The sequence below is a fragment of the Botryllus schlosseri genome, chromosome 10 (genome assembly GCF_051294905.1).
Source record: "Botryllus schlosseri isolate E-star chromosome 10, Bs_hap1, whole genome shotgun sequence".
In the NCBI taxonomy this organism is placed as follows: Eukaryota; Metazoa; Chordata; class Ascidiacea; order Stolidobranchia; family Styelidae; genus Botryllus; species Botryllus schlosseri.
This window is the reverse complement of record NC_137245.1, coordinates 13,165,450-13,191,017: the sequence shown is the minus strand read 5'-3', so window position 1 is coordinate 13,191,017 and position 25,568 is coordinate 13,165,450. Positions and strand designations below refer to the sequence as shown.

The 25,568-nt window shown below is 40.4% G+C and overlaps 2 protein-coding genes across 2 annotated transcripts in view; both read left to right on the top strand.

The window, feature by feature from the left end:
- LOC145448277 (uncharacterized) overlaps window positions 1-25,568 on the top strand; it is a 219,879-nt gene that overhangs the window by 1,324 nt on the left and 192,987 nt on the right. The window contains exons 2-5 of the mRNA XM_080326645.1: window positions 2,876-3,094; window positions 3,176-3,232; window positions 4,667-4,798; window positions 5,713-5,819. Coding sequence (XP_080182771.1) covers window positions 2,876-3,094; window positions 3,176-3,232; window positions 4,667-4,798; window positions 5,713-5,819 — 515 coding nt within the window. The remainder of the gene's footprint in view (window positions 1-2,875; window positions 3,095-3,175; window positions 3,233-4,666; window positions 4,799-5,712; window positions 5,820-25,568) is intronic.
- Window positions 16,089-17,059, top strand: LOC145448729 (uncharacterized). The gene is made up of 2 exons (XM_080327190.1): window positions 16,089-16,641; window positions 16,701-17,059. Exons 1-2 carry the CDS (start codon window positions 16,533-16,535, stop codon window positions 17,057-17,059), a joined length of 468 nt encoding a protein of 155 aa, XP_080183316.1. The 5' UTR covers window positions 16,089-16,532.

Genomic DNA, 25,568 nt, shown 5'->3' with positions numbered 1-25,568 from the left:
TGTGTCTGATTTCGTTAACCTGAGGAACATGTCCTTTGTCCATGAATCTATTTTTGTTTCAGCTATACGTTTAACTATATAAGCCAAGGGTGAGCAATTATTTTTCTCCGCTGGCCAAATGAGTAACAGAATATACGTTGGCGGGCCGAGTCAAAATGTTTAGCTATAATCTTCAGCGTATTAATGTTATTTCTAAATTGAAAGCAGTGAATTAAATTAATAATAAATACTGATCGGTGGATACGTTGATATTAGATAATGAGAAAATGACAGTAAATTGTCAAAAACCAGTAATCTATTTACTTTCCGTCATAATTCGAAACAATGTTAAACATGATGCACTTTGAATTCTCTTTAATCCATAATTAATACATTAATAGGTATTTAGGATGCTACAAAGCTTATTGTCTTGATCGCTGCCAACATGAGGCGGTACTTTTGGCTAAGGTTTCCTCGCTGTCGAGATTTTTGGCAGCACACTTCGCCGAGTCACATGTTTTCCGAAACGTCACTGTCAACGTGTGATGGCCGACGCCGAAATGCTGATCTCTATAAATTAAGCGTTTTTTTCGGGGAGACAGGTACCCAACTACCCATATTAATAGCAAGACATCTAGCCACGATTAATCGCGCGAAGTGCAAATAAAATTTTAATCATGTTTTGTAAATATCTGAATAATACGAGGTAATTTATGTTGATTTACGAAATAATTTTGGGCCCCGCCCAATCGGGGGATTTGGGATGCGGCAGTTGCAGCCCTGTGTTTAGTGATCCATACCGTCTTAGAATTTCAGCTTTCGGCGTTCTTTATTTGACATGCCCGTACAGCTTTTATGGATGATGATGTCTCATAGTAAAAACGAGCACCGATTAACTTGTTTTACGAAATAGGTATTTCGAAACGTAGCCTATCACGAAACAATTTGAAGCACATGTGACAACGGCAACAAAGGTGGTTTGAACTTAACTATATAGGAAAAAGTTTCTCCTTGTGACGTTAATCGTTACGACATACTTTGCTACATTGGATTTATTTTGTATCTGGATTACGCATGCCAGATTGCGAGGGACGCAGGCTGCGTAAGTGCGTATTCGCGGCATATTATTGAACAGGCTTTAAATTAAACCAATTTCCGTTCCGGTTCCGTTTATACAGCCTATGGTTTTATTCCACGCAGCAACATTCAAAAGTAGGTTTTATGTTTCGAATTCCAAGGAACGGGCATGCGGGCCACCCTTTGCCTAGGTCTGAAATAGGCCTACTGCTAACGCAGTCTGATTTAAGACCGAATACCGGTATATATTATAGATCAGTGGTTCTCAACCGCCAGTCCGCGGACCGGTGCCGGTCCGTGACGACGTTTCTGCCGGTCCGCTGGGTAAATTAGGATTTTATACCTTAATTTCAAGGTGCAAGATGTTGGAGGCCGCCCCATCGGTAAAATAAATAAAACGCCAAATTTTAAATTGATGCACAACTTCGTGAGGTAAGATTAGGCCCGGAAACATGTTCGATTTCAGTTAAAGCTCAGGCTGTCTCAGTTGACGACATGCGAGCGACTCGCAAAGTAGTAGCTGACTCGCCAAACTGGGCAATTATAGTAGGCCTGCGATCATTCGTTTGCGATTTAATAATTTTGTGGACTGACAGGTGTCGCTGTTGCCAGATGTTTTCGTGCGGTGCATTGTACTCGTAGTAGGCAACGTCAGGAAGTAGTGGGAAATGGGAAAGATAGCTCGACAAGGTGCTTGGTCTTACTACAAAACGCTTCATCTCTGGATATTGTCTGAGAGAGTTGGTGCGGTCGGTTAATCCACGGCCTTCGGCGTGGAATTAGCCTATGTTTATGTGAGCAAGTCAATTTTACCTCATCTCAGCACTCAGCAGACACTACCGGAAAATCACATGAATAATTACGAACAAAACCCTGAAGATGTCACTCTCCAGTACAGGGGCTGTCAACTTGTGGCCTTGGAAGGAAATTTGTTCGGCCGTGGACACGTAATTCAATTAGTAAGCCATGTGTTGGCGGCCGTCGGCATGAAAATTGAATTTACGAATTGACTCCCTAATTTTTGAGATATTTTGATTGATCTTTAAATTTCTTCGTGTTGTAGGCGCGATTCAATGCGGCTATATTTTCGACTTTAATATATAGTCGTTGCACCATTTGCAATCTGATGCCCACAGTACACATGTGAACAGCAGAGGAAAATGTTACACTCCATATAGAAATACCAACTTGGAATCTTACGCTCCTCACGATCGACATTTGTTTTTGGTACGTTGAGGAGATTCCAATATATTTCCACTATACCGACAATCCTGATAGGAGGTCAAGAAATAATAACAAGCGACTATACTAACAATTGGCCCACCCGAAGGTGCATCATCATTTATAACTTGCCCTAAATTTTCGAAAACACCCCCCTCCCCTCAACTTTGCGGGTAAATCTGACCGCTTTGGCTGAGAATATTAACGACGAAATTCATTTGTGAAACTGAAAAACCATATCCGAATCAAGTAACTACTCATAACACGACCACTATGTAGCGATTTCGGTGCGTATAGCAAAACGATATGAAAAAACTGATTAGTCCGCAGTTAATCATAAATGGACATGGTGAACACTGGGCAGTTTAACATGGGCATTTACTGTCCAGTTAGTAGGTAGTTCATTGTGATTGTGTCCTGGAATGCGGCTGTAGACCATTCGAAATACGACCGTCAATAGCAAAAAAGGTTGGCTACGTGTTCTCTATAGTGCCATATTTACAGAAAAACGGCTGCATATGCATTAGATTTGGGGTTGATTTCAATTTTTAGGGTGTAGCTTTCACCTCTGCTACACAGACTTCAACTATCTGTTCAGGTATTCGAGATCATTTTTGGACTCAATTCCGTTGGATGTGCCATTGCTACGATATCGTACAGAAAGTCATATCTCGGAAACTGCTACGAGTATTTCTACTACAAATTCCCCAACTACAATTCAGACCTTCAGCCTACGAACCTGAAGTACAACTGTAACTATTACGATTGGCTTTTGGTATATACGACAACTGCTCAGGGCATCTGGACTGGAATAATGGTAGACATATATAGGCTACTTTGTACATATCAAATCATGTACGATTAGAATTTTCCTATCCGTACACCATTTCTCTTTCAGATTGTCATTTCAGCAAGCTTGAACTTACGATTCGCATCGAAACCTACCAAGCAAACGGTATACTACAATGCGGGGATATATAATTCGAGATTACCGTTGTATATTTCGTTTAACAGTAATTCTCTCGAGCGTAAAATATTCAATGATTTGTTCCGGACAAAATCACGACACCATCATTTGATTGAATTGTTATCTGGCAAGTCTGACAGACAATTGGATAGGGACTCAACAATCGACATTCCTTTAATCGTGCTTCCTAGCATTTTCCCATTGTTTCTGGTGCGGTGGTTTGGTATTCATGGTGCGTGGACTGCATTGGTCATTTTACATCGGGGCGATATTTGTATTATAATTCCGTATCTGCCGAATTGTAGTGTATCAACTTGGAGGCGTTACGGGGATCCGATTGCGAGGAGGAGCCTACATGAACCTAAAACATTTAGGCAGGAAATCTGTAGTCGAGCTCGGTCGAGCCCCCAACCAATTGGCGTTGTAGCTGTGTTATATATAGGGTTGGATTTAAAACAAAAATCAATTTGAAACGAATATGTTTAAAACAAGGCCATTATTACAAAACTCATTTTTTAATAGCCATGACGACACTAATATTCAATTGTGACGTCATATTGGATTGACATTGACAATTGAAAATATAGGACAAATATATAGCTCCTATGACGAAATATCTACGTACTATATAGCTGTTGAACCGACTATTTTGAGGGTTCCAACCATCCCATATAGTATGTCTCGGCTATATCGGGTGGTAATTGTACGTAGGCTCATACAACACGTTTTTTTGGAAATTATTTACGCAACTATGGCATGATTTTACAATTAAAGAAAAAACAGATTTTTTAAAGGGCATTTGTTTTAAACAAAGTGTTTTAAACAACCATTTATTTTAAATGCAACCCTAGTTATATACTAATACACTCCTGGACATATCATTATCGAAGGTTTCGGCCAACATGGGAGAAAAGTTTATGGCCGGTGATACCTTTAGGCAGCGCACTGCGCGGACTCACATGTTCGTCGAATCTGTAAATATGTCCTTGTGCGAGAATAGCCGGCGCCGAAATACCGATATCCCGCACCAGCATGTTGCACAACAATGGAATAAAGCATTCCATTGATCTGTTGCGGCGTCAAGTACTAGGAAAGGTAATATAGGTTTATCTAGGCTCCGCTTCGCTCTCCGATCGCGTAATTGCACCCGTAACAAAAAGAGTGTGTATTCACACCCAAAGGACCGAAAAGTGCACAGATGGCAGTATTGTATTCCTTCAACCCCCAATATTTACCAATGTGATCATTCACAACTTATAAGTTTGAGACCCTGTTCATGTCAAGCACTGTGCGAACACAGTGGAAATCCTTCAAATGGTTCGTGTGTAAAACGTTCGGTAATCGCTGCTGTAGAAAAAGTCGTGTCAAACAACACTACGATACGCAGCACGTCTCATATATTCCCATCGTCTCTTTGTGCAGGGATCGATCAGTGGGGGATTTTCGGTATTCGCCTTCATCTTGACGTTCTTTATGATGGGTCTGGAATCGTTTGCGATCGACGCACAGTACAATAGCCACTACTACTACGACGACTACTACGATCACTATTATGTGAGTTCTTTCGTAGAAGCTATATACATTGTCTCATTATAGTATCTATCTTCTTTACTTTCATTCAGTGTGCATGCCTCCTCTTTACATCGCCTAGGCCAAGGTGGGTGTCAGATTCCATAGACTACTCCCTGTCGCTTCGACATCTTCCTGTCTTTTCATTGTATCGCATTTTTTGTGGTGTATTGAACTGATAAAATTGCTAATAAACCAATGATGATGATGATGATGTATAGCTACTATATATATATACTTCATGCAGCATATCAATTATACAATTTTATCAATTCGAGTTTATTGTTGGTAATAGAAATTGTGTTCGGGCGATATGGATAGCAAAATCCGAAGAGAAATTGTTTTTGGGGATATCGGTCTTGCAAAAATGCCCGCCGATAGTTTCGGAATAATGTGCCCAAAGCCGATACTAGTATAGCTGACCAAGAGCTGCATAATCTGCACACTGCGCTATCCGACTGAAGTTTTTATTCTCCATCAAGCATGTCAATGACCACGTTTGGCAATATAATACCAGATAGAACAAGTTTGTTTCTAATATGGAAAATGGATGTTATCGTTACCATGTAAGTGCCAAAAACGTAACCTGACACGGAGTGGGCACCGATGCTATGCGGGTAGCCCGCGAGACTTCAGATTCAGTCCCACTGCTTACGTCTTGTCATAAGTAAATAGATTAAAGTCCAGTATTTTATACATTCCATCTCGTAATCGTCGGTGGCCGTGGCCGAAAGATAAAACCACTTTCAAGTCCAACACAACAAAGTAGTCCAATAAGTCCATACTTGGTTCTGCTTTACACAGACCGAGCAAATTGCAACTTGATAAGAGTGAGTATCTGTCATAGGAAGAATATCAAAATATTTTAAATTGAAAACATGTGCTTTTCTAATTCACAGTACATGTTGTGGAACTTACATTACTCTCTGCTCGGGCTTGCATGTGGAATGTTCATACTCACTATGACCAATATGATAATATCATACGTGGCTACAGGATGCTATGGCTGCTGCTGCTACAAACAACAGGCGAGTATAGAAAACCTTTCACCATTTCATATGAGGCAATGCTCTACTTGCAACACGTGCTCAAGTGACTCTAATGTCCCACTATACACTTCCACTTCCGATCATCATATGTCATTGAGTCATGAATTACTTACATCTCTTTATTTAGAGTTTGTGAAGTAAAAAATAATATGCGTTTTTGTCAATGAGAGAGAGAGAGAGAGAGAGAGAGAAGGAGAGAGAGAGAGAGGAGAGAGAGAGAGAGAGAAGGAGATAGAGAGAAGGAGAGAGAGAGAGAGAGAGAGCGTGCGACGGAGAAAATCAGGGGCTGTTTTGGGGAGAACGCTTCGTCTCGCTCGAGCGATTGGCCTCACGGTCTAATCTAGAATTTGGCTAACTGATAAGACGTTCGACTTCGAAAATGATATAAAACAGGAGAATGAGGTTGAGAAATGATATGTGCATCGTCAGTTCAGCCTTGACACGTGCTGAATGCAGGGGCTCAGTTCTACGCAATAAACTATAGCTCACTTGTATGATGGATATCACTGCCAATCGGACTCGAGTTTAAAGGCCTCTGCACACTGACCTCGCGACGCAACATCGCGAGTTGCGCGTTGCGAGTTGCGAGTCGTAAGTCGCGAAGCAATGCACACTGGTCCCGGCAGTGCCCACAAGCGGCAACTACAGCTCTTGCGCGTTCTGTCCGAAGTCTCGCAATGGATACACATTGCACAGCTCCCGATAGATCGCAAAATGAATATTTCGATGGGTATACGTGGGTTTGTCAATGAATAAGATGACGTCTTATATGCACACACGAACCAATATCATATTTCAATGCTGAAAACGCATAATCTGGGTGACCCAGTTAAAGGCGCTATTTCCGGTTGCCGATCCAAATTTCTGGAGTTCTAGCTGTAGCCTATTATGACTACAAACACCAAGCCTGTCTGTATTCCACTGCCTCAGTGACTGCATCAACTGTCAAGCACTCATACATTAATTTCTCGATATGATAGAGAACAACATTCAAATGCATTATAATTTTATTGTAAATGAATTGAGTCTTAACAATATTTAAATATAACTCTGGGATTCTTTACTTTTCAATCTTCGATTCGCCCTCAGGTATCAAGCATGGAAACTGATCCGTAGGCCTGGTTGATTCATTCTCCATAATGATGCATAGTCCATTTCTGACTTATAATATTAGCCACTACAATTCGTACCGAAGTCTGATAAAGAGGAGAATAGACGAAATCTAACATCAAGAGTTACACTGCTGCTACCTAGTCAACAATAAGATTTTCAGACGTCGTGTTGTGAGATGTACCGGTATCTGAAATATACATCAGTGAACCCATGACATACCACGATTATATGTACCTGCTTGACCCAGTTTTCAACCAGTGTACATTGTACAGTCTGTACAGGTTAAAATGAACCAGACAAGGTATATATATAATAAATCCACCTGTAGACATACAACGACTGAGAGTTTCGCGGTATCGGTACTGCCGGAGCTGGTTGGCCTTTGGTAATTATAGTAATTACCAAGTACCGGTAAGGCCTACAGTAGAATGCGCTTCAATTTTTAAAATGGCCTCAAATCAGTCTAAATTCAATGAGGAAACAATTATAGATGCCAAAACACGCAATACCCGGACAAACTATTGCGGTGACATAGAGCTAACGATCAGTAACTGCTGACCAGTCGCTCGCAACTCGCGACAAAGTTGAAAATTTTCAACTTTGTCGCGGAGTTGCGCAACCCTGTCGCAGACGGCATGTTGCGAGTTGCCGGCGACTCCGGTCTGCATGGTCCAGTCGCAGACAGGCGCGATTCTCTCGTTTTATCGGGTCGCGAGCTCAGTGTGCAGAGGCCTTAATAGTCCGGCGTTTCCCAACCTTTTTCAGTTCGCGACCAACTTTTCATCCATGTTTCGTTGTGCGATCCACAATGAGATATGACCAAGCGATTGAGAACGTAATTCAACGCACAATGCGTCGTGTGAGTAACGAGTTAAACTAGATGCCGACAAGTAGTAACGTTGCGCGACAATTCGGAAATACGAATGTATCCAGCAGACAATAGATATCGTGTTGGATGTGATCCAAAGCTGCAACACAAATGAATTGTGGGTTCGAGTCCGACGGAGGTCGACTTCAGAATCCTTTCCCAAGTGTAGGAGAATCCCTCCTCCTCGCCATCTTATCCGCGTAAGCTGTGTCTCATAAAAGCCTAGAAGTGGGTCGTGCGATAAACTGGACGCTACATTCTAAATTCGAACGCGTGCTGAGCACCACAATAAAACACGCCAAATCCGTTTTTTAACTACCACATAGCAAGTTCGTATACGTGCCTCAATGTGGTGTGTTCCTAGCAGTGTTGGGATGGCTCGAGTCATGACTTGACTCGAGTCAGACTCGAGTCAACTTTTTCAATGACTTGACTTGACTCGAGTCACTCTGCAAAAATGACTTGACTTGACTTGACTCGGCGCTTCAAAAATGTGGATTGACTCGTGACTCGGAGCAAAATTTACGAGTCAATTTCAAGTCATCAAGTAAACGGTGTCGACTAAATCAATGTATTTTGTGCATGTTCGGATTATTCACGATACGCCGTTGTCACTTGTGAGAGCAACCAGTCATTTACTGATTTTACGTTTCACTGATCCTACATTGTTACATCACAAATACACTGGCCGCAAACAAAATGATCACAGCTTGCGTTGTTGTAGCAGCAGATTAATTTATTAGCAACGTATCGTTGTTTATTGAACGGCTATGTCCGTACATTGCAGGGCGCTCACCTTTACCAACCCTCTTGTATGATTTAAAGCGAACAAATATATTTTATGCATTTATATTCTCATGGATGTGTATAGATGGCTAGTGTAATGGACGATATCAATTTCTTTCATCTTCTCGAGGCTTCGTATTCTATCCTCTATTTTGGCTGATAATAAGAGAATGTAGCATGTAGCTCAGAGTTGTCGAACTCAACTGACGTCGCGGGTCGAATTCAAATATTCAGATTATTTGCGGGCCGCACCAGTCAAATGATTCCAAAATATTACTAACTCTTAACTCAATATATGCCCTTTTCGCATCCTCAGAAGTCGGAATTGGGTGTCAATGTCAGCGATTTTCTTCAGACGATGACTACAATCACAACTCCGTTGTCATATGGTTATAATGTGGCCCTATGAAATTTGCTATCTTGAAGGAATATTTATTAGTAGTAGTTCTTGGTACAAATTCGAGAAATGTATAGGATAAAATCATGCAATTTTCAACATATACTCAGAATGTCTTCGCGGGCCGAATGAGATCATTTGGCGGGTCGTATGTTTGACACCCTGATGTAGCTATACAGTTACTGACGTATTTTATTAGCAGTTCTACGTGTGCGTGAGCGATACAATGCATTTTGCATGTATATTTAACTTTATATTCGTTATTGGATTCAAGATAAATGATCAATTGATTTCTTTAACGCAGCTAGTAAAATATAATGAATTTGAATCACTCATACTTCGAAAATTCAATTTGACTTGAATTGTGACTTGACTCGTGACTTGACTTGACTTGACTTGACTTGACTCGAGTCGCCTCCAAAAAACGAGTGACTTGACTTGACTCGAGTCACCTTTGAAAATCGATTGACTTGACTTGACTCGAGTCAAAATGTGCAATGACTTGAGATGACTCGTGACTCGAAGGTAGTGACTTGATCCCAACACTGGTTCCTAGTGTTTCGTGCAGAGCTCAATATTAGAGACACGTAATCTAGAAATAGACACACACGTGTAGCTTCAAACAATACTTTATTGCAATGAATCAGTTTGGAAAGAATGCGATGCATGCCACAGCTGCGATACATGTAAAATTCATGATAGAAGACCATACCAAGGAGTCTTCTCTTGTCATCAGATTCTTGGTGATGCCATTCACTACAATCCAAGATTGTAAATCACCATCCCCACGGCGTGTGATCATAAGATGAGTTGGACTTCACTTTGTCGTCGTTGACCTGATAGTATGTTCCTGGAACTATAACATAATGTCGGAGAAAACTATTTTGCCAAGTATCCGTGGGCGAACTCAGAGCACCAGATTTATTTTGATCAGAAAAGCTTTGACGGTATTTTGCATAATATTGATATACGGATCTTAATTGATGAATAGTCTGCCAAGCTTTGCTCTGATAAGGATCTAGTTGCTTATAAATATGCAGCAAATATGTTGAGATGGATAAATTTATCTGCATGATCAGAATCTTATGGGAAACTACTTGGTCCTGCAAGGACCTAACACCTGTAAAATGCCAACTACAAATTAGTAAGTTATATAACTTTGAATGATATCAACAGATTTAATCAACATGATACGATCATGGCATCAAATACTTTGCTCAGGTTGACCAATTCCATAAGCTATCAGGGTCAGAATGGGCGATCATTTCTCCCCATACGGGATATTTGAAAAGCGGAAAATATTGTAGCAGACCGACACTAAAGTTACAAATATACTTCGTTGCTTAGAAATTATATTTCTAAACCCAAGCAATGTAAATGACATAATTTATACAGACTGCTAAACAGGATGTTATTATTAAGTGATGAGAAAGTGAGGGATCATTTATAAGAAGAATTGAATATACAACCAAACAAGGGTTGTACTGCAATATACGAAAACAGTAATGCGCGAGTTTACTAAGTTAAGTTTATGTTTATGATCAAGTAATTTCTCCATAACTTGCAAATCCCATAGGCCAGATTCGTTCTTATGCTTTCATGTATCTATTTGCAGATATGGTCAGGTCAGTAACGAAATAATTTTACTTTTTGGAGTTTTCTTGCACTACTTTCTACTTGCACTATTTACTCAAGTGGTTATGTTGCTAGAATACTTCCACTTATACCCTACAGTTTTTAGGCAAACCTACTCTTTACACAATTGGGATTTTGAAAACTATGAAGTACTTTGACAAAGGTTTGCAGCACTATATGTAGAAAGTATCTCGAAAACTATGTGGAAGAGCCCATTTGTCACAGTAACGTTGGCAACAAAATATACTTTTGACTATTTTAACTATGTTTTGTGCCATTAGTCAATTTGCGTCAGTCCCCAGGATAGAACTTGCGATTTCAAAAGTTCCAATTTAGTGGTCAAAATATACAAACCGTTGACAAAATAAAATTTTTAAAGCATAAACTTCTTGCATTTGGCCGTTCATTGTCCAAGTTCACTTAAAGGATTTGGACATGTCCTGGAAGTTGCTAATATTGCTTGCTATTAACTAGAAATTTTTTGCGCTACTTCGACTGGAGTGGCAACCTTGACTGCTTCTACTGCAGTGGCAACGACGACTACTTTGACCACCACTGTGTATTTGTCATATTCAACAGCAGCGTTATATTGTTTTTGTATAGAATATGGTTTATACTGTTACATTACAACTTACACAGTCTGTGACTAAAATTATTACCGCATACCTGCCATTGGTTTGATAATGAATTTGGATTGCAAATACGACTTAGGCCGGTTACAAGCGGTTCATAAATAAACGGACTGCACAGTGAACGCATTCAAGTTTAGTCCAAGAATCGACATCTCAATGTAGGTTTTATATTACATCCTTTCGTGGGGCAGTCATACAGACTTGAACAAACTACCCATTTACTTAGTTGACGGCGAACTATGTAACATATTTTCAAGTAGTTCTACCTAAGAATTTAAAAAAATGAGTAGTTCTAGTTGCGGATTTTGAATCTAGTTGAGAGTTTTTAAAAATGAGTCGGTAAAGTTACAGTTGCAGATTTTCAAAAATGAGTAGTTATACTTCTTGTTCTAGTTGCGTGTTTTGAAAATCCAGTAAATTTGTACCATTCATAATAAGGTTCCAAGCCGTAGGTAGCTCGTGAGTCAGCCATAAAATAACAATCGGTATATATGTATGCTTAAACTGTTCCAGAACAAATAAGCCACAATTCTTACACCTCCACTGACAAATCATGCTTTGACTTGATATTCCTTTCCGTGATACCTTCTGCAGTTCTAGCAGTCCTGTCTCAGTCTCATTGACTTCATTTCCCTGCAAGAAATTAAAATCATAATATGTAGGAGGAAAATTCAAGACATCAGATTCCAACAATCACATCTCGATTCACGCGAATTACAAAAGCAGGGTTTAACAGCAACAATGACTAGGCATTACAAAAATGTAATGCAAATCAACAAGACATCTACTGATTTTAGTGTAGGTAATAATTTAATGTCATACAAACCTCCTCGTAAGCCTCGTTTCCAAACATGCCAACATTCTTATCATGCATCTTGTCGACATTCCTCCACCAGCATTTGAATTTCTTCTCTTATATTGAGAGACGAAAAGACTTACTGGAGGCAGATAGTCACAGATTTTTAAATCAGCTGTACACATTCCTGTGCTTGTCAAGTTATACAGAGTCAATAGATTTCGACAACTTGAAAAGTTTAGTTCCATTCTTAAACTTCAATTTGTAGATAGTCCTCATTTATATCAGTAAATGATTGTGTTCTGTAGTTAGTAGGCCACCACTCTTCATATCCTGGCAACTGAAAATATATCACAGTGAATCAGAAAACCATATTCACGACATACAGCATTCCGCAGCATTAGTAGTTCAGAGCGGTAACGGGCAACCTGACATTTCTTGCAGTGACTGTCGCAGAATAATTCTTAACCGACTATAACAGCATGGGTGTTAGAATATGGTCCACACCACGACGGCTAAGGTTGTGAATCATTAGCTCGGAGTAATGGAGACGACGGCCGGTTAGTACTCATGGGGAACACGGCTGTGTAGCATCAGCACTGCTGTTATCGCTGTGTACTATATATATTATATAAACTGTATCTACAAAAGAAAGCCTATCCTTCATACAGTGAAAACTGGAAAAATTTGGTGCGGGAGGTTTTTGTTTAAACAGTCTTAACTTTTGTGAATTTTGAAATCAGGACGCAAAATTTCATCATTTGTGACTACAGGACACACAAAATTGTGATTTTTTTTCAAGTCATAAAGCCCGCTGCACACTGACCTCGCGACACAACATCGCGAGTTGCGATTTGCGAGTCGTAAGTCGCGACGCAACGCACACTGGTCCCGGCAGTGCCCACAAGCGGCGACTACAGCTCTTGCGCATTCTGTCCGAAGGCTCGAAATGGATACGCATTGCACAGATCCTGATAGATCGCAAAATGAATATTTCGATGGGTACATGGTTTTGCCAATGAATAAGGTGACGTCTTATATGCACACACTTTTCCATTAACGAACCAACATCATATTTCAATGCTGAAAACGCAGAATCTGCGTGACCCAGCTATAGGCACTATTTCCGGTTGCTGATCTAAATTTCTGGAGTTCTAGCTGTAGCCTAATATGCTACACACACCAAGCCTTTCTGTATTCCATCGCCTCAGTGACTGCGTCAACTGTCAAGCACTCATACATCAATTTCTTCATATGATATAGAACAATATTCAAATGCATTATAATTTTATTGTAAATGAAGTAGCCTAAGTCTTAACAATATTCAATTATAACTCTGGGATCCTTTCCTTTTCAATCTTCGATTCGCTCTCAGGTATCAAGCATTGAAATTGATCCGTGGGTCTGGTTGATTTTCTAGTTTTAGCTCTCGGGAACCTCATTCTCCATAATGATGCATAGTCCATTTCTGACTTTTATAATAGTCGCTACTACATTTCGTACCGAAGTCTGATAAAGAGGAGAAAAGACGAAATCGAACATTAAGAATTACACTGCTGCTACCTAACCTAGTCAACAATAAGATTTTCAGACGTGCACCGAGATGTACCGGTATCTCAAATATACATCAGTGAACCCATGACATACCTCGATTAAAGGTAACTGCCTAACCCAGTTCCCAACCAATGTATACTGTACAGTGTACACAGTGTACAGGTAAAATGAATCAGACAAGGCATAATAATTCCACCTGTAGACATACAATGACTGAGACTTTCGCGGTATCGGTACTGCCGGTACTTGTTTGTCTTAGTTCAGGGACGGCCAACCTTTTCGGCCAAAGGGCCACATGAGATTTACGAACCATTGCGCGGGCCACTTGATGTTAATAACCATTTTCTAGGTAACGGCGAAAACAATACTTATATTACTACGCGCCAAAATCGATTACAATTGTATCATGAAAAGTTAGTGTGCAGTGCACTCAGGTCCCAACCGCTGCGAAAATTTTTAAAAGATTATGAACGTATTCGGTCAATAATAATGTCACTTGCATATATTGCGGGTCGAATTTATACACCGCTATGCTCATTTGGCAAGGACCTGATTAATCGGTTCTTGGGCATATTAATATCGACTATTTCGAGCTTCGGCAAATATGCGTCTAACATTTTGCGCAAAGGTTTTATCGCCAACGATCTTTCTGCCATTGCAGACTAGAACATGTTGGACGACACGTTCTCTCATAATTTCGAATATAGTCAGGCCCAATTCTGTAAATTGGGCGTTTTTTATTTATTTTAATCTTCAGGGGAGTACCAATACTAAAACAAAGAAATCGAGTGACAATAAATCGCGAGAAGTTCTAAGAAAAATAGCAAGTCAAATAAATCGGCCACGAAATATTATACTGTTTGGTCATATACGAAGATATACGGAAATTGTGACTAGCTACGCCAATGCGTCGGAACTTATATTTTAGTCATCAACATCATACATTCCGTGGTCAGGCTAATCAAAGTTTTAGTTGGTCTTGCCAGTTCACAATAAATTACCTGGCTAATCAATTTTTTGTGTTATAACTAATTTCAAGAATTACGTCGCGGGTCACTCAAAACCTTCTCGCGGGCCACATTTGGCCCGCGGGCCACGGGTTGGCCGCCCCTTTCTTAGTTAATTACCAAGTACCGGTTCTGCTTACAGTAGAATGCGTTCTTGCAGTTAAGCTTCAAGTTTTAAAATGGCCTCAAATCAGTCTAAATTCAATGAGGAAACAATCATGCATAGATGCCAAAACACGCAATGCCCGGACAAACTATTGCGGTGACATAGAGCTAACGATCAGTAACTGCTGACAAGTCGCTCGCAACTCGCGACAAAGCTGAAAATATTCAACGTTGTCGTGGAGTTGCGCAACCCTGTCGCAGACGGCATGTTGCGAGTTGCCGGCAACTCCGGTTTGCATGGCACCGTCGCAGACAAGCGCGATTCTCTCGTTTTATCGGGTCGCGAGCTCAGTGTGCAGCGGGCTTAACCCCACCCGGCAGCCGGCACTGTCGTGCTTGGTTAGGGTTGTTGAACTTCTAGCTTGCAAGATTGCTGTTGCTTCATAAATAACATTGAGATGTTGCTAATCTATCATATAGCTCTTTGTTACGCGAATCAAAGGTAATACAAACATTCTGGAAGTATATATTGCATTAATGGGCACAACACAGTGGAGCTTATCGCCTTTTAGGCCTTGTGCTCCACGACACGAATTTCGTAATACTCGATATTGCACATAGGTCTTTTCTTGGGAACGTCTTTTTCAATCTCTCTCGTAGTCATTCCTCATCCCCTCTCGCTCCCATGCGCCCCCATGGTGGTCTCTGCTGCCGACTTTCAGTCTGGGCTTTTCAATGCAATAGTAAGGTCGGCAATGAGGAGCCTAGAGAAACCTCCGACACGCTGAAGTTGGTCAGAACCGTGATTCGAGCCAACGTCCATTGGTGTCGTGACTGCAGTGTTTAATTGACTGCGCCACTCGCTTCCCCATCCTGGAAATAGTTTTATAGCATGTTTTTTTTTCATTTTCTTTACATTTTGTGTAATAGTTAATGAAAATTACAGTAAAAAGTTGCATGAAAAACAGAAAAAAAGGATGCAAAAAGTTGCAATCAATGTTCCCTCTAAGCTGCGTACGTGCGCTAATGCGCAGTGCTGACGCGGTCTCTGCGCACAGAAAATCTAAGTTGCGCACAAAAAGTCCGAAGTGATGACCTTTTTTTTGTTAGTCGTTACGCGCTGTTGTCAAAGGTTCTGCGCGGTGAGTTGGTGTGTGTGCGCAGACTTGTCCAAAATTAGAGGGAACATTGGTTGCAATATAGAATCCCTACAATCAGCTTAAAACATCGTACTATATAAATTCTGAGTATTTAGGAAGCCGTAAAATAAGTTGCAAAAACTTGCCTTAGTCATCATATAGCTAAAGTATAAATGAAATAATGTAAAGCGATGCTCATAAATTCGACATTTTTACTTAGTACATCGCACTCTTGATTCATTATTTCATGTTCATAGAAATTGTAACAGATAAATCGATGGAATCGTAATTTTACAAAGCAATCGATATAATTATATGCCAAAATCGATTACGATTACTTAAAAAAGCCGTAGTCGTCGTAATCGATCACGAATAGTAATCACGGCAACGCCATGTATGGATCCCATCATCTGTTATGTTCAACTGTAAATTGCTCATGGTATGTATTCTAACAATCGATCAAGGGATATGAGATACGTCCCGTCGTCCAACCTTATTTGGGGGAATAGGTAGGTGTTTGGGAGGCGTGGCTTACGTATAATTTGAAGTTCGTAGTGGCGCTTCAGCAACTAGGTTTATTACAGGGCAGTGCGACATTACTGAGCACCTTAATAATTTAGACCTCATCTGTGGCACCGATGGATATCCAGCACAACGCGGAATACTTGGTTTCGTATCAGCCGCCAACGGTCACTGCTCAAATCCCGTTTGTTACAGAGCAGACTCTCGTCGGACCACAGGCTTTCGGTATATCATTCCATTTCTAATATTATAACTCGCCGAAACCCCAGTAAATTATATCTCAGGCACGATGATGGCACAGCCACAAGTGAACGCACCAGGGCAGTCGTCAGGGAAAAGCATGCTGGCACAACCCGTCTATCCTCAACTTGGTGAGACGTCAATCCAACCACATGCACAAGCGCACTCGCCACCACAGCCTGCGCTTGCGGATAGTAAGGAGCAAAATTTGACGCAGCAATCCGCCCACCCTCAACCAGGGGAGGGGCTGACGAAGTTCTGTTTCGGTCCTGCCTGTATAGGCTACCGCGTGGTAATATTATCAGTCAGATCTAATATAACACGAAGATACGCCCCAGAGCAGTGGTTCCGAACCCTTGTCGACGCGTGGACAGCGTGGGATATACACGAGAAAAAATTTTAACTTGGCATAAACCAGTCCGATAACTAAGTAGGTCCTTCTTCACGCGTAAACACCATTTGTGATTAAAAATTAGGCGGGTGCCGAGGCTTTTAATCTAAAGGTAGGGTACTGCTGACCACTTCAGTATCAATTATTTAAGACTATAGGTGTTCTGTTGTCCAAGGGCTTAATCAGAAATAAAAACACTTGGGGAGGGGTGGAAAATATTTGATCTAGTTTAAGGAGACTACAGAGTGTATTTTCAAGCAGGGCCATACCAACTATATGTAAGCCCTCACAAAAGCGATAGTCGTTGACCCCATAGGTGATCCGTGCTTTTACGGGCAATTTCTCCACTACCTTCGATACATTCAATTCATAGACACACACACACACACACACACACACACACACACACACACACACACACACACACACACACACACACACACACACACACACACACACACACACACACACACACACATACACACACACACAAACACACACACACACATACACACATACACACACATACATACACACACACACACACACACACACCCTTTCCGTAGTGAACCAAGTATGTTCTTATGCGATTCGTGAGCGTGCCCGGATTGGGTAACGGCAAACGCCAGACTTATCAATGTATGGCTATCGCTAACATTAATGTCATGAAAATCAGTGTGTATTAAGTGCCTACAGTCGTGCGAAAATTTTTCAAATCCACTGAATGAACTTGGTCAATTAAATTGGTAGCTGCATGTATTGCATAGACATGACCAAACTTACTGGTATAGCTGGTGGAAACGGTATCTTCGAGAATTTGGTGCACCGATTCCACACGGTTAAGAATATTCATGCAGTTCTCGCGAGATCGCTTCGGGTTGGCCATTGTTAATAATTACTTTGTTGAGCCTTGTTGTTAGATCGCCAGTGAAGATTGTCGCTAGTCAAAAGATATTGGAATCGCCTGCACGTACACTAGATTAAACTAAAAAAATCCTTTCGTGGGACGCTTGCAGTTCCAAATTAGTATTTCTTCACTGGGTTAAATATTATTCTCGACGCGTCGGATTTTTACCGGGGGACTCAGATTTTAAACGCATTTAAAAGGCGATTTAGGGGCCAAAGTTTCATCGCCGTCGATCTTAATGGGAGCTTACCAGCGTATAGTTAGATGGAACGCAGGCTTGCCGATACTGGTATTTGTCTTGATGTGTCCTGGCGCGGAAATGCATGCGATAAAGGGTCCCATGCCGGCGTGGTGCACACCTCTGAACTGAAGCATCACAACGGTTTCAAGCGATACTATGAATATACTGCGTTTCAACGTTGACCCCACTTTCAATTCTATTCTGTAAGCCACGCGTATTAGTCATTTTTTACATTTATGTATTTCTGAAGAGGTGTTCCCGTAGGAAAAGAAATAAATCCAGTGACATTAATTCGCTCGCAGAAATTATTCATGTTGATTAAATTCATCAAAAAGTGCCCCATGATATTATAATAATTGATGAAAATTTACAATATATTGAGGGGGATGCATAGCCTCTTGCCCCTCTCCTCGCTACGCCGATCCTTTTCTCTTCAAAATAAATGAATCGAAATAAAATAGGTAGGTAGTATTGTGTAAATATTGCGATTATTTTGGTAGGATTTTCCCCGCATGAGTAGCTGTTAAATAAACAAAGAAAGTTCACTTGCGAAGACTTTGAGTTGGATCGAAGAATTTGGCCTGATTTTCAAGATCCGGCGTATGTTGTCTTTAAAGAAAGGTTTACACTTTCACTAACGGCCTCGTTGTTATGGATTCGGCATGAGTTTTCCCCAATTAGGAGTATTTTGGTCGAGGAGCTGTGGCGGCCCCAACAATATCGTCTCGGGATTGTACGAAAAGTGACCTTTAAAATAACATTTCGACATATTTCTACCTACAAATCGGCCCAAAAGGAACACTCAATTGGGAAAAATAGTTTCATAAATCATGATTCCGCCCCCCCTGAAAAAAATTGAAATTTATAAAATATATTCGTACCTTGCGTTACTATTGCAAAGCCAGATTTTATTTTGTAAATTACAAAATTCTCCCAAAGCGGGGAATTCCCCACCGGTTGGGAGCCATTGGTGAAGTACAGGAGTTCTTAAAGTATGGGTCACGAACGGTATAATTTTGGGTCACGACGGCACCAGGGTGATCTCTTGATATGTATGTAATATTTGTTGAATTTGCTTCAACCCAAAAAAAAAATCACTGCGCTTCGCGCGATAACCCGTGGACCGTTTACGCATTTCCGAGGTCACTGTTGAGTGCTAGTAGTCGATAAGCGATGAACGCAGAAAAGTTGTTACTGCAATATGGCTTGGTCATGAAAATCAGCCGACTCTCGCTGGTTGGCCAAAACCTTCGATATTGATATGTCCTGTTCTCGAAATAGTGGGCACCAGTCTCATGTGTGCAGTATAAGCAGACAGTAGCACAGATAAGTATGCAAATGCGAGTCCCAGAGAAAAATAATGCAACCCAATTTGAAATCGCGTGCGTCAGACATGTTTCATAGAGCTGCGTTGCGTGCAAATGTTGCGTGTCCTCTATCTCACACATGCCCGTAACATGCCCGCGGTCCAATAATTTTAACAACAACTGGTGTACTACAATTCACATGGTATTTGGGATTGAATTTTCTGTGAAGTGGTGACCAACCCACAGGAATTTTCAATTGTAAAAAAGTGCTATGACATGGATATAGTCGAAAAACTTCATAGTGATGTAGAACTGGCGTTATCTTCCAAGTCAGGGGTTCTTAAAGTATGGGTCGCGACGCGTTTTGGCCAACATTCGTTTTGGTCAAGTGCGGTGAAAAAAAGGTCGGCGGTGATAAAACCGTGGCTGGTTGTCCACAACCCTCGATATTAACATGTCCGGTCGTCGAAATAGTCCTTGCAATCTGAGCCCTGCAGCGCAAATGCGACCCTACGAGGACAACAATGCACCCCAATTGAAATATCGGCGTCACATATGTTTCATATATCTGCGTTTTGAACTACTGATTGTGTCGACCTTTTATATATTTCATACATGCCCGTGAAACGTAGTATCTAACAATAAAACTGAATATATTTCGATGTGCTAGGCTTGGGTCGCGAGATACAAATAAAACACACATTTGGGTCAAGGTGAAGAAATTTGAGAACCCCTGTTCTAAGTGATCGCATCAATGGGACGTATTTGAACTTCACACGCATTCCCCATACTGTTACGGCGTCATTGGGAGTGATATAATTGATATTGAAGTAAATTGATTCGAAGCCTTCCGAATATGAATCTGAACACCCGGGTACTTATTCTTGCCCTGCCATAGAAGTGTATCAGAATTAGTTAGTGTCATACCATGATGTCAAAGTGATCGTCGGACGAAAAACAGCAAGAAGAAACCATAAGTAAATTGACTGGCGTGTACTGTAAATGTCCTGGACTTGCAATATTCGTTTAATGCAGAGGTCTCAAACACGCAAGAGCATTTTGTGCGGCCCGCGGCGGCATTTTGGAATTTCAAGTAATCAACAATATATTTAAGTGCCATATACATTTTTAGATATAAGAACTTAAAGTTCACGCAAAAACTACTATAAAAATCACTGAAATCCCAACAAACATCACTATCACATCTCTTTTAACAGCTACCATGCGGTAGAAGATCAGCTATTACGTCACATTTCTAGTTCATGATGATAAAACATGACCCGTTGATGATTCGTGACTGAAAATTATGATTTGGTTTGGTGCGACCATCTCGTAAAATTACTTGATTTCGGAATGACTGGGTGATTTAATAAAAATGACTCGAGTTGAGTCGGGTCAAACGCTGAAATCGGAGAAGGACTTGCGACTCGGAATGGTGACTTGGTAATCATACGGACGCATCAATCTATGCAACTTTCATGGAGAATAGTAATATATCAAAAGGTCGTAGCTTGCGTTGGGTAGGTTATATCAATATTTAATCAGGTCAGTATGGCAACCATGGGTATTCTGTTACCCCCTGACGTATATAGTTGGTTACACGCTGTATGTTGTTTTTTCTCTTCATCCATGTCATTATCGGTGGTGAGTAAGGTGGTAGTACGCTCTACAGCTGTAACACCAACGAATTCCTCGCCGATTGGACATTTCTATTCCAGGGGTACTTAACCAGGGTCCGTAGACCCCATCGGGGTACGAAGCACCACATCAGGGAGTAAGAGATGCATTGTAGAATTTGTAGGTCCATATGCTGTGGCATATTTTCTTGGCCAATTTATTCAACTGGAAAAAAATCTTCGCGCTGCGCGCGACTTTCTGATTTAAATAGGTACCATCAGAAATTGTGCTGAAAATGGACAGGGGCTTCTAGAAATCTTATTGGAAACACAAGGGGTACGATCACTAAATAGGTCAAGAAGCATTGCTATTACTATGGCTCAATAATGAGTGTATTCAAGTTGTTATTGATATATCGAAGGCAAAATCTTACGCTTATTTAATTTGTGTTTGGCAATGACGGTAACAATAGCCTATAATTACCACGACGATATCAAAACCATAGGATTAGGCTATACCGCTCAAATGCTCTGATATCAGATCAACCTTCGGTAGATTTTAAAATAGTCTACATAAAGTTGTTGCTCGTCATAAGTCCACTAGTTGAAATATTATAACCCGACAGTTTTACGATGTCATGAATGCATCGTCTCACATGATGTGTATAACTCGTTAATTAAAAAAATTCTGCCCGGCGCAAAAACAATTTTATTCAAATAATTGAAAATGTGATTTTTTTCAGTGTCAAAAAGCGTTAATAAATTACATTGCTACGATGCTTGTGGAATGCCTGTCTGCAAGGTCCCGTCAAAAAAGGCCATTAAATATCCTTACCATTGATGCTGCGGCCCGCGGCGTCATCAAAACTAGGAAATTGGCCCGCGAGCACATTTGAGTTTGAGACCTCTGGTTTAATGTATGAATTGAAGACATAAGTTCTAAAATTCCTATCATTACGAATATATTATCGAAACTACAATTCTCTCGAATAAATAGGAAATAGGAAGTTGGGTAGTAGGCATATATTTTCACTATTAAAGAAAATCGACTCTCACTAACTCTCTTCGAATCATTACAATTAATATGTGATACGTATTGAAGTACTCAAATCATTTTGCACTGTCATAACAAAGTTACTTGTTGCCAGAGGTGGTCAAAGTAGTCAAGAAAGCTACTCAAGTAGAAGTAGAAGTAGCAAAGAAAAAATATACTCAAGTACGAGTAGAAGTACTTCTTCCATAAGCCACCAAAACTACTTGAAGTAAAAGTAGAATTGACTGACTTTAAATCTACTCAAGTAAGTAAATAGTTTTGAAGACAGTCTTAATTAGTTCGCATGGACTGTTAAAAGCTGCAAATTGAGCTATGCGGAAGGTGCGGAGAGCTTGATTCGTATTGATGCATCCCAGGAGGTATCAGTTTTCGACGGAATAAGCATTCATTCGCATCATGAGATGCAAATTACAGTATTGATATGAAAATGCGATACAAATCCTTTGTTTACTACAAGACCCCGTTTTAGAGAACATCATGGCATGGCGCCCTACCCCGTATTATAAGGCCCCTAGTTTTGGGCGAAGAGCAATACGGAGAAGTTGCTTCGGATACGGTTTCAACACTTTGCGCGATTAGAATACGTTTATACCAAATATTGTGGATCGTAAAATTTATATTTAGTGTAGCTTTATTTTCGGAAAATAGAAGCAATGCTTTCATCCTAAACTTGCTTTTAAGCTTCAACATGTATGTTCTGCAGACAGAAGAACCGAAAGTAATTAGAACTCAAATTATGATACTCGGAATTGAAAGTGAACAAATACCCCTTATAAAAACCGGAAAATATATTTCATGTCTTTTGTCCATGAAGCCTCAAAGGTGATCTGCTAAAACAGGTGTAACGTTAAAAAAGCCAGATTTTCCAGATTAGCAGAACACGGCATGGGCTGCTTGATTACGATGTGATAGGTAATTGCTAGATTGCGAAACGGTAGTTTCAAACGTTATGGTGGGCCATATTTACTGTGATGAAATATTTGATATGGGCGACAATGCGGTGAGAGCGGAACCAAGCAATCCGGTACCTAAATTATATTCACTGATACTTTTGTGAAAACATATTTGTCACTCCATAACTACTGTGCGCTAAGCGCAACAAAATTTCTGGGCTTTACTAGACTTTTATTAATATTAAATGTTGGTACTCCGTGAAAACATCCCCGAAATTCCTCAGACTATCTTTCGTGTTGGAGGATTAAACTACTTCTACTTGACAAACTGAAAATAGCGAAAATTAAGTTAGTAGATCGCAAAATATTACGAAGTAGAAGTAGAAGTAAGAGAAAATCAAATCTACTTGAGTAAGTACCAGTAGTAGAGAAAAACCACTTGAGTACTTCCGAAAAGTAGAAGTACTTCGTTACTGACCACCTCTGGTTGTTGCGCATTCTTCACTGTTACGACTAAGCAGCCTATAATTTCACACTGAATCTTGTATCCCCTGCTTTAATGCTTCGTGCCCTCAACGGGCATATTTACCCCTGATTAAGGTATGTGTAAAGTCATTGATCGACAATCAGCGGCCGAATCGTTCTTCACATCGTTCATCACAAGCCGCCGAATCGTTATTTTTGATTGTCGAACAAGACTGAGGATAGAATTAAGCAGACGCTTAATTTGCTTCATATGATAATCCTTTTCATTGTATTTATAATAAAGGGCTTCTTGGAGGTGCAGAACTTCAATATACAATTGAATGGTGTATTCATATTGAAATGAACCCGAATATTTTCGGTTGACACTCGTCACGGGTAATCGTCAGCAACTTACCCCTGACGAGTTTCAGCCGAAATTATTCGGGTTCACTTCAATATCAATATCCTATTCAAGTTATAATAAAGTTAAGTTTTACATGGCAACCATAAATATATCAGTAATACTATCATTATGGCTGTTACGCTGGTAACGCGGTAACGGTCAGCTCTGATCAGTGCCTGTAATACCTAAAACGTGTTTGACACGAAACACGGGTATAGTATCTACTACCTTGGATGGATTTCAACCAAGGATGGGCAAAATCGAGTACTTGGCCGACTCGATTCTGAATCAAGTATAAGGCGTTGATTCGAGTCATGTCAATGATATTTATTTATCTATCTATATTATCCTGTGACGGACTGATTTCGTCAAGAACCGATCTTATAGCGTTAGGGGGCGTGGCAGTTTCCAATCATTGTGTATATACTATACACACATCATTGGTTGAGGGATCGAGTCTCGCTCACTATGGCGTCACAACAGTAAAATGACGTGCAAAGTTCTAATATGTGTCTTTTATGCGATCACAAAGAATATAATGCCAGTTTTATATCACATTAAACATTACTTGGCATATTTTCGACAGATACCTATTGTATTGTACTTTGTGACAATGCTGCGGTTTGATCATGATTTCACAGATATGCCATTACACGAACGCGTGTAGCTTTGTGTTACATGCTTCGTATACTGCGATACGCCCGATCGAGGTTTACTACAGCCTTCCGCAGTGGAAAATAGTATCGAAACTATAATTCTGATAGTTAAATGAACTCGTAGTGGTAAGGGCTATGAAATTTTAATACTCGAATCGAATCATTAGAATTCAGAATCGAGCACTCGAATCATATTGCCCAGCCCTAATTTCTACCCATTTTTCAGATATATCTGGACAACAACCAGAATGGTAGATGCTTCGTACAGTGGTCACAGGATAGCAAAAGTTGCCCGGAAAAAGCATGTAAATAGGATACTGCGTTGCTGATTATTATGACTTACTACAGACATGTAGTGTATTTTTCACTTGTAATATAAAACGTGTATGATAACCCATAGTGGAGTATGACACATGTGCTGAGCTGCTTTCGTTAGTTCCCTGGACCGTGATTGCAAGGGATGTGTAATATATATTTTGCGATGTGTTGGTGAAATGTAAAGGACTTTGTTACTGATTCGAGAATATCTTCATGAGAGACGCGGTTTTCGCACACTAGCGATATGATTTAAGATGATCAACGTAGAGACATTAACAAAGTAGAGAAACGCACAAACAGGATTATCCAACAAATGTTTGTCAATGGCTGAATTTAAGGGCTTTCCCTATTCTGAATCAAGCTTCTGGGGATGAGTCGATGGTTGAGCCTATCGTCGATCGTGATGCGCGTGTTCTCATAAATCTTAGGACATGCTGTTTTATGCGTTCCTACAAACGTTGCTTCGTTTTTTCCGCGTAGCCACAATCAAAGTGCCACTTATATTCATAGACCATATATTACTTTGTTGAAGTGCAGGAAGAACCTCTTTGCGTGCTGTAGGAGCATTTGGGTTGACGTTGGTATTCACTGTGTTAACACTTACTTGTTGGATAATCCTGTTAGCGCGAAAAATTATCGGAACGACAGAGTTCGTGTTGTC

Coding starts and splice junctions, on each gene's coding strand:
- LOC145448729 (XM_080327190.1), top strand. CDS start 16,533: ATGGATATCCAGCACAACGCGGAATACTTGGTTTCGTATCAGCCGCCA. Junction 16,642..16,700: donor CGTCGGACCACAGGCTTTCG/GTATATCATTCC, acceptor ATTATATCTCAG/GCACGATGATGGCACAGCCA.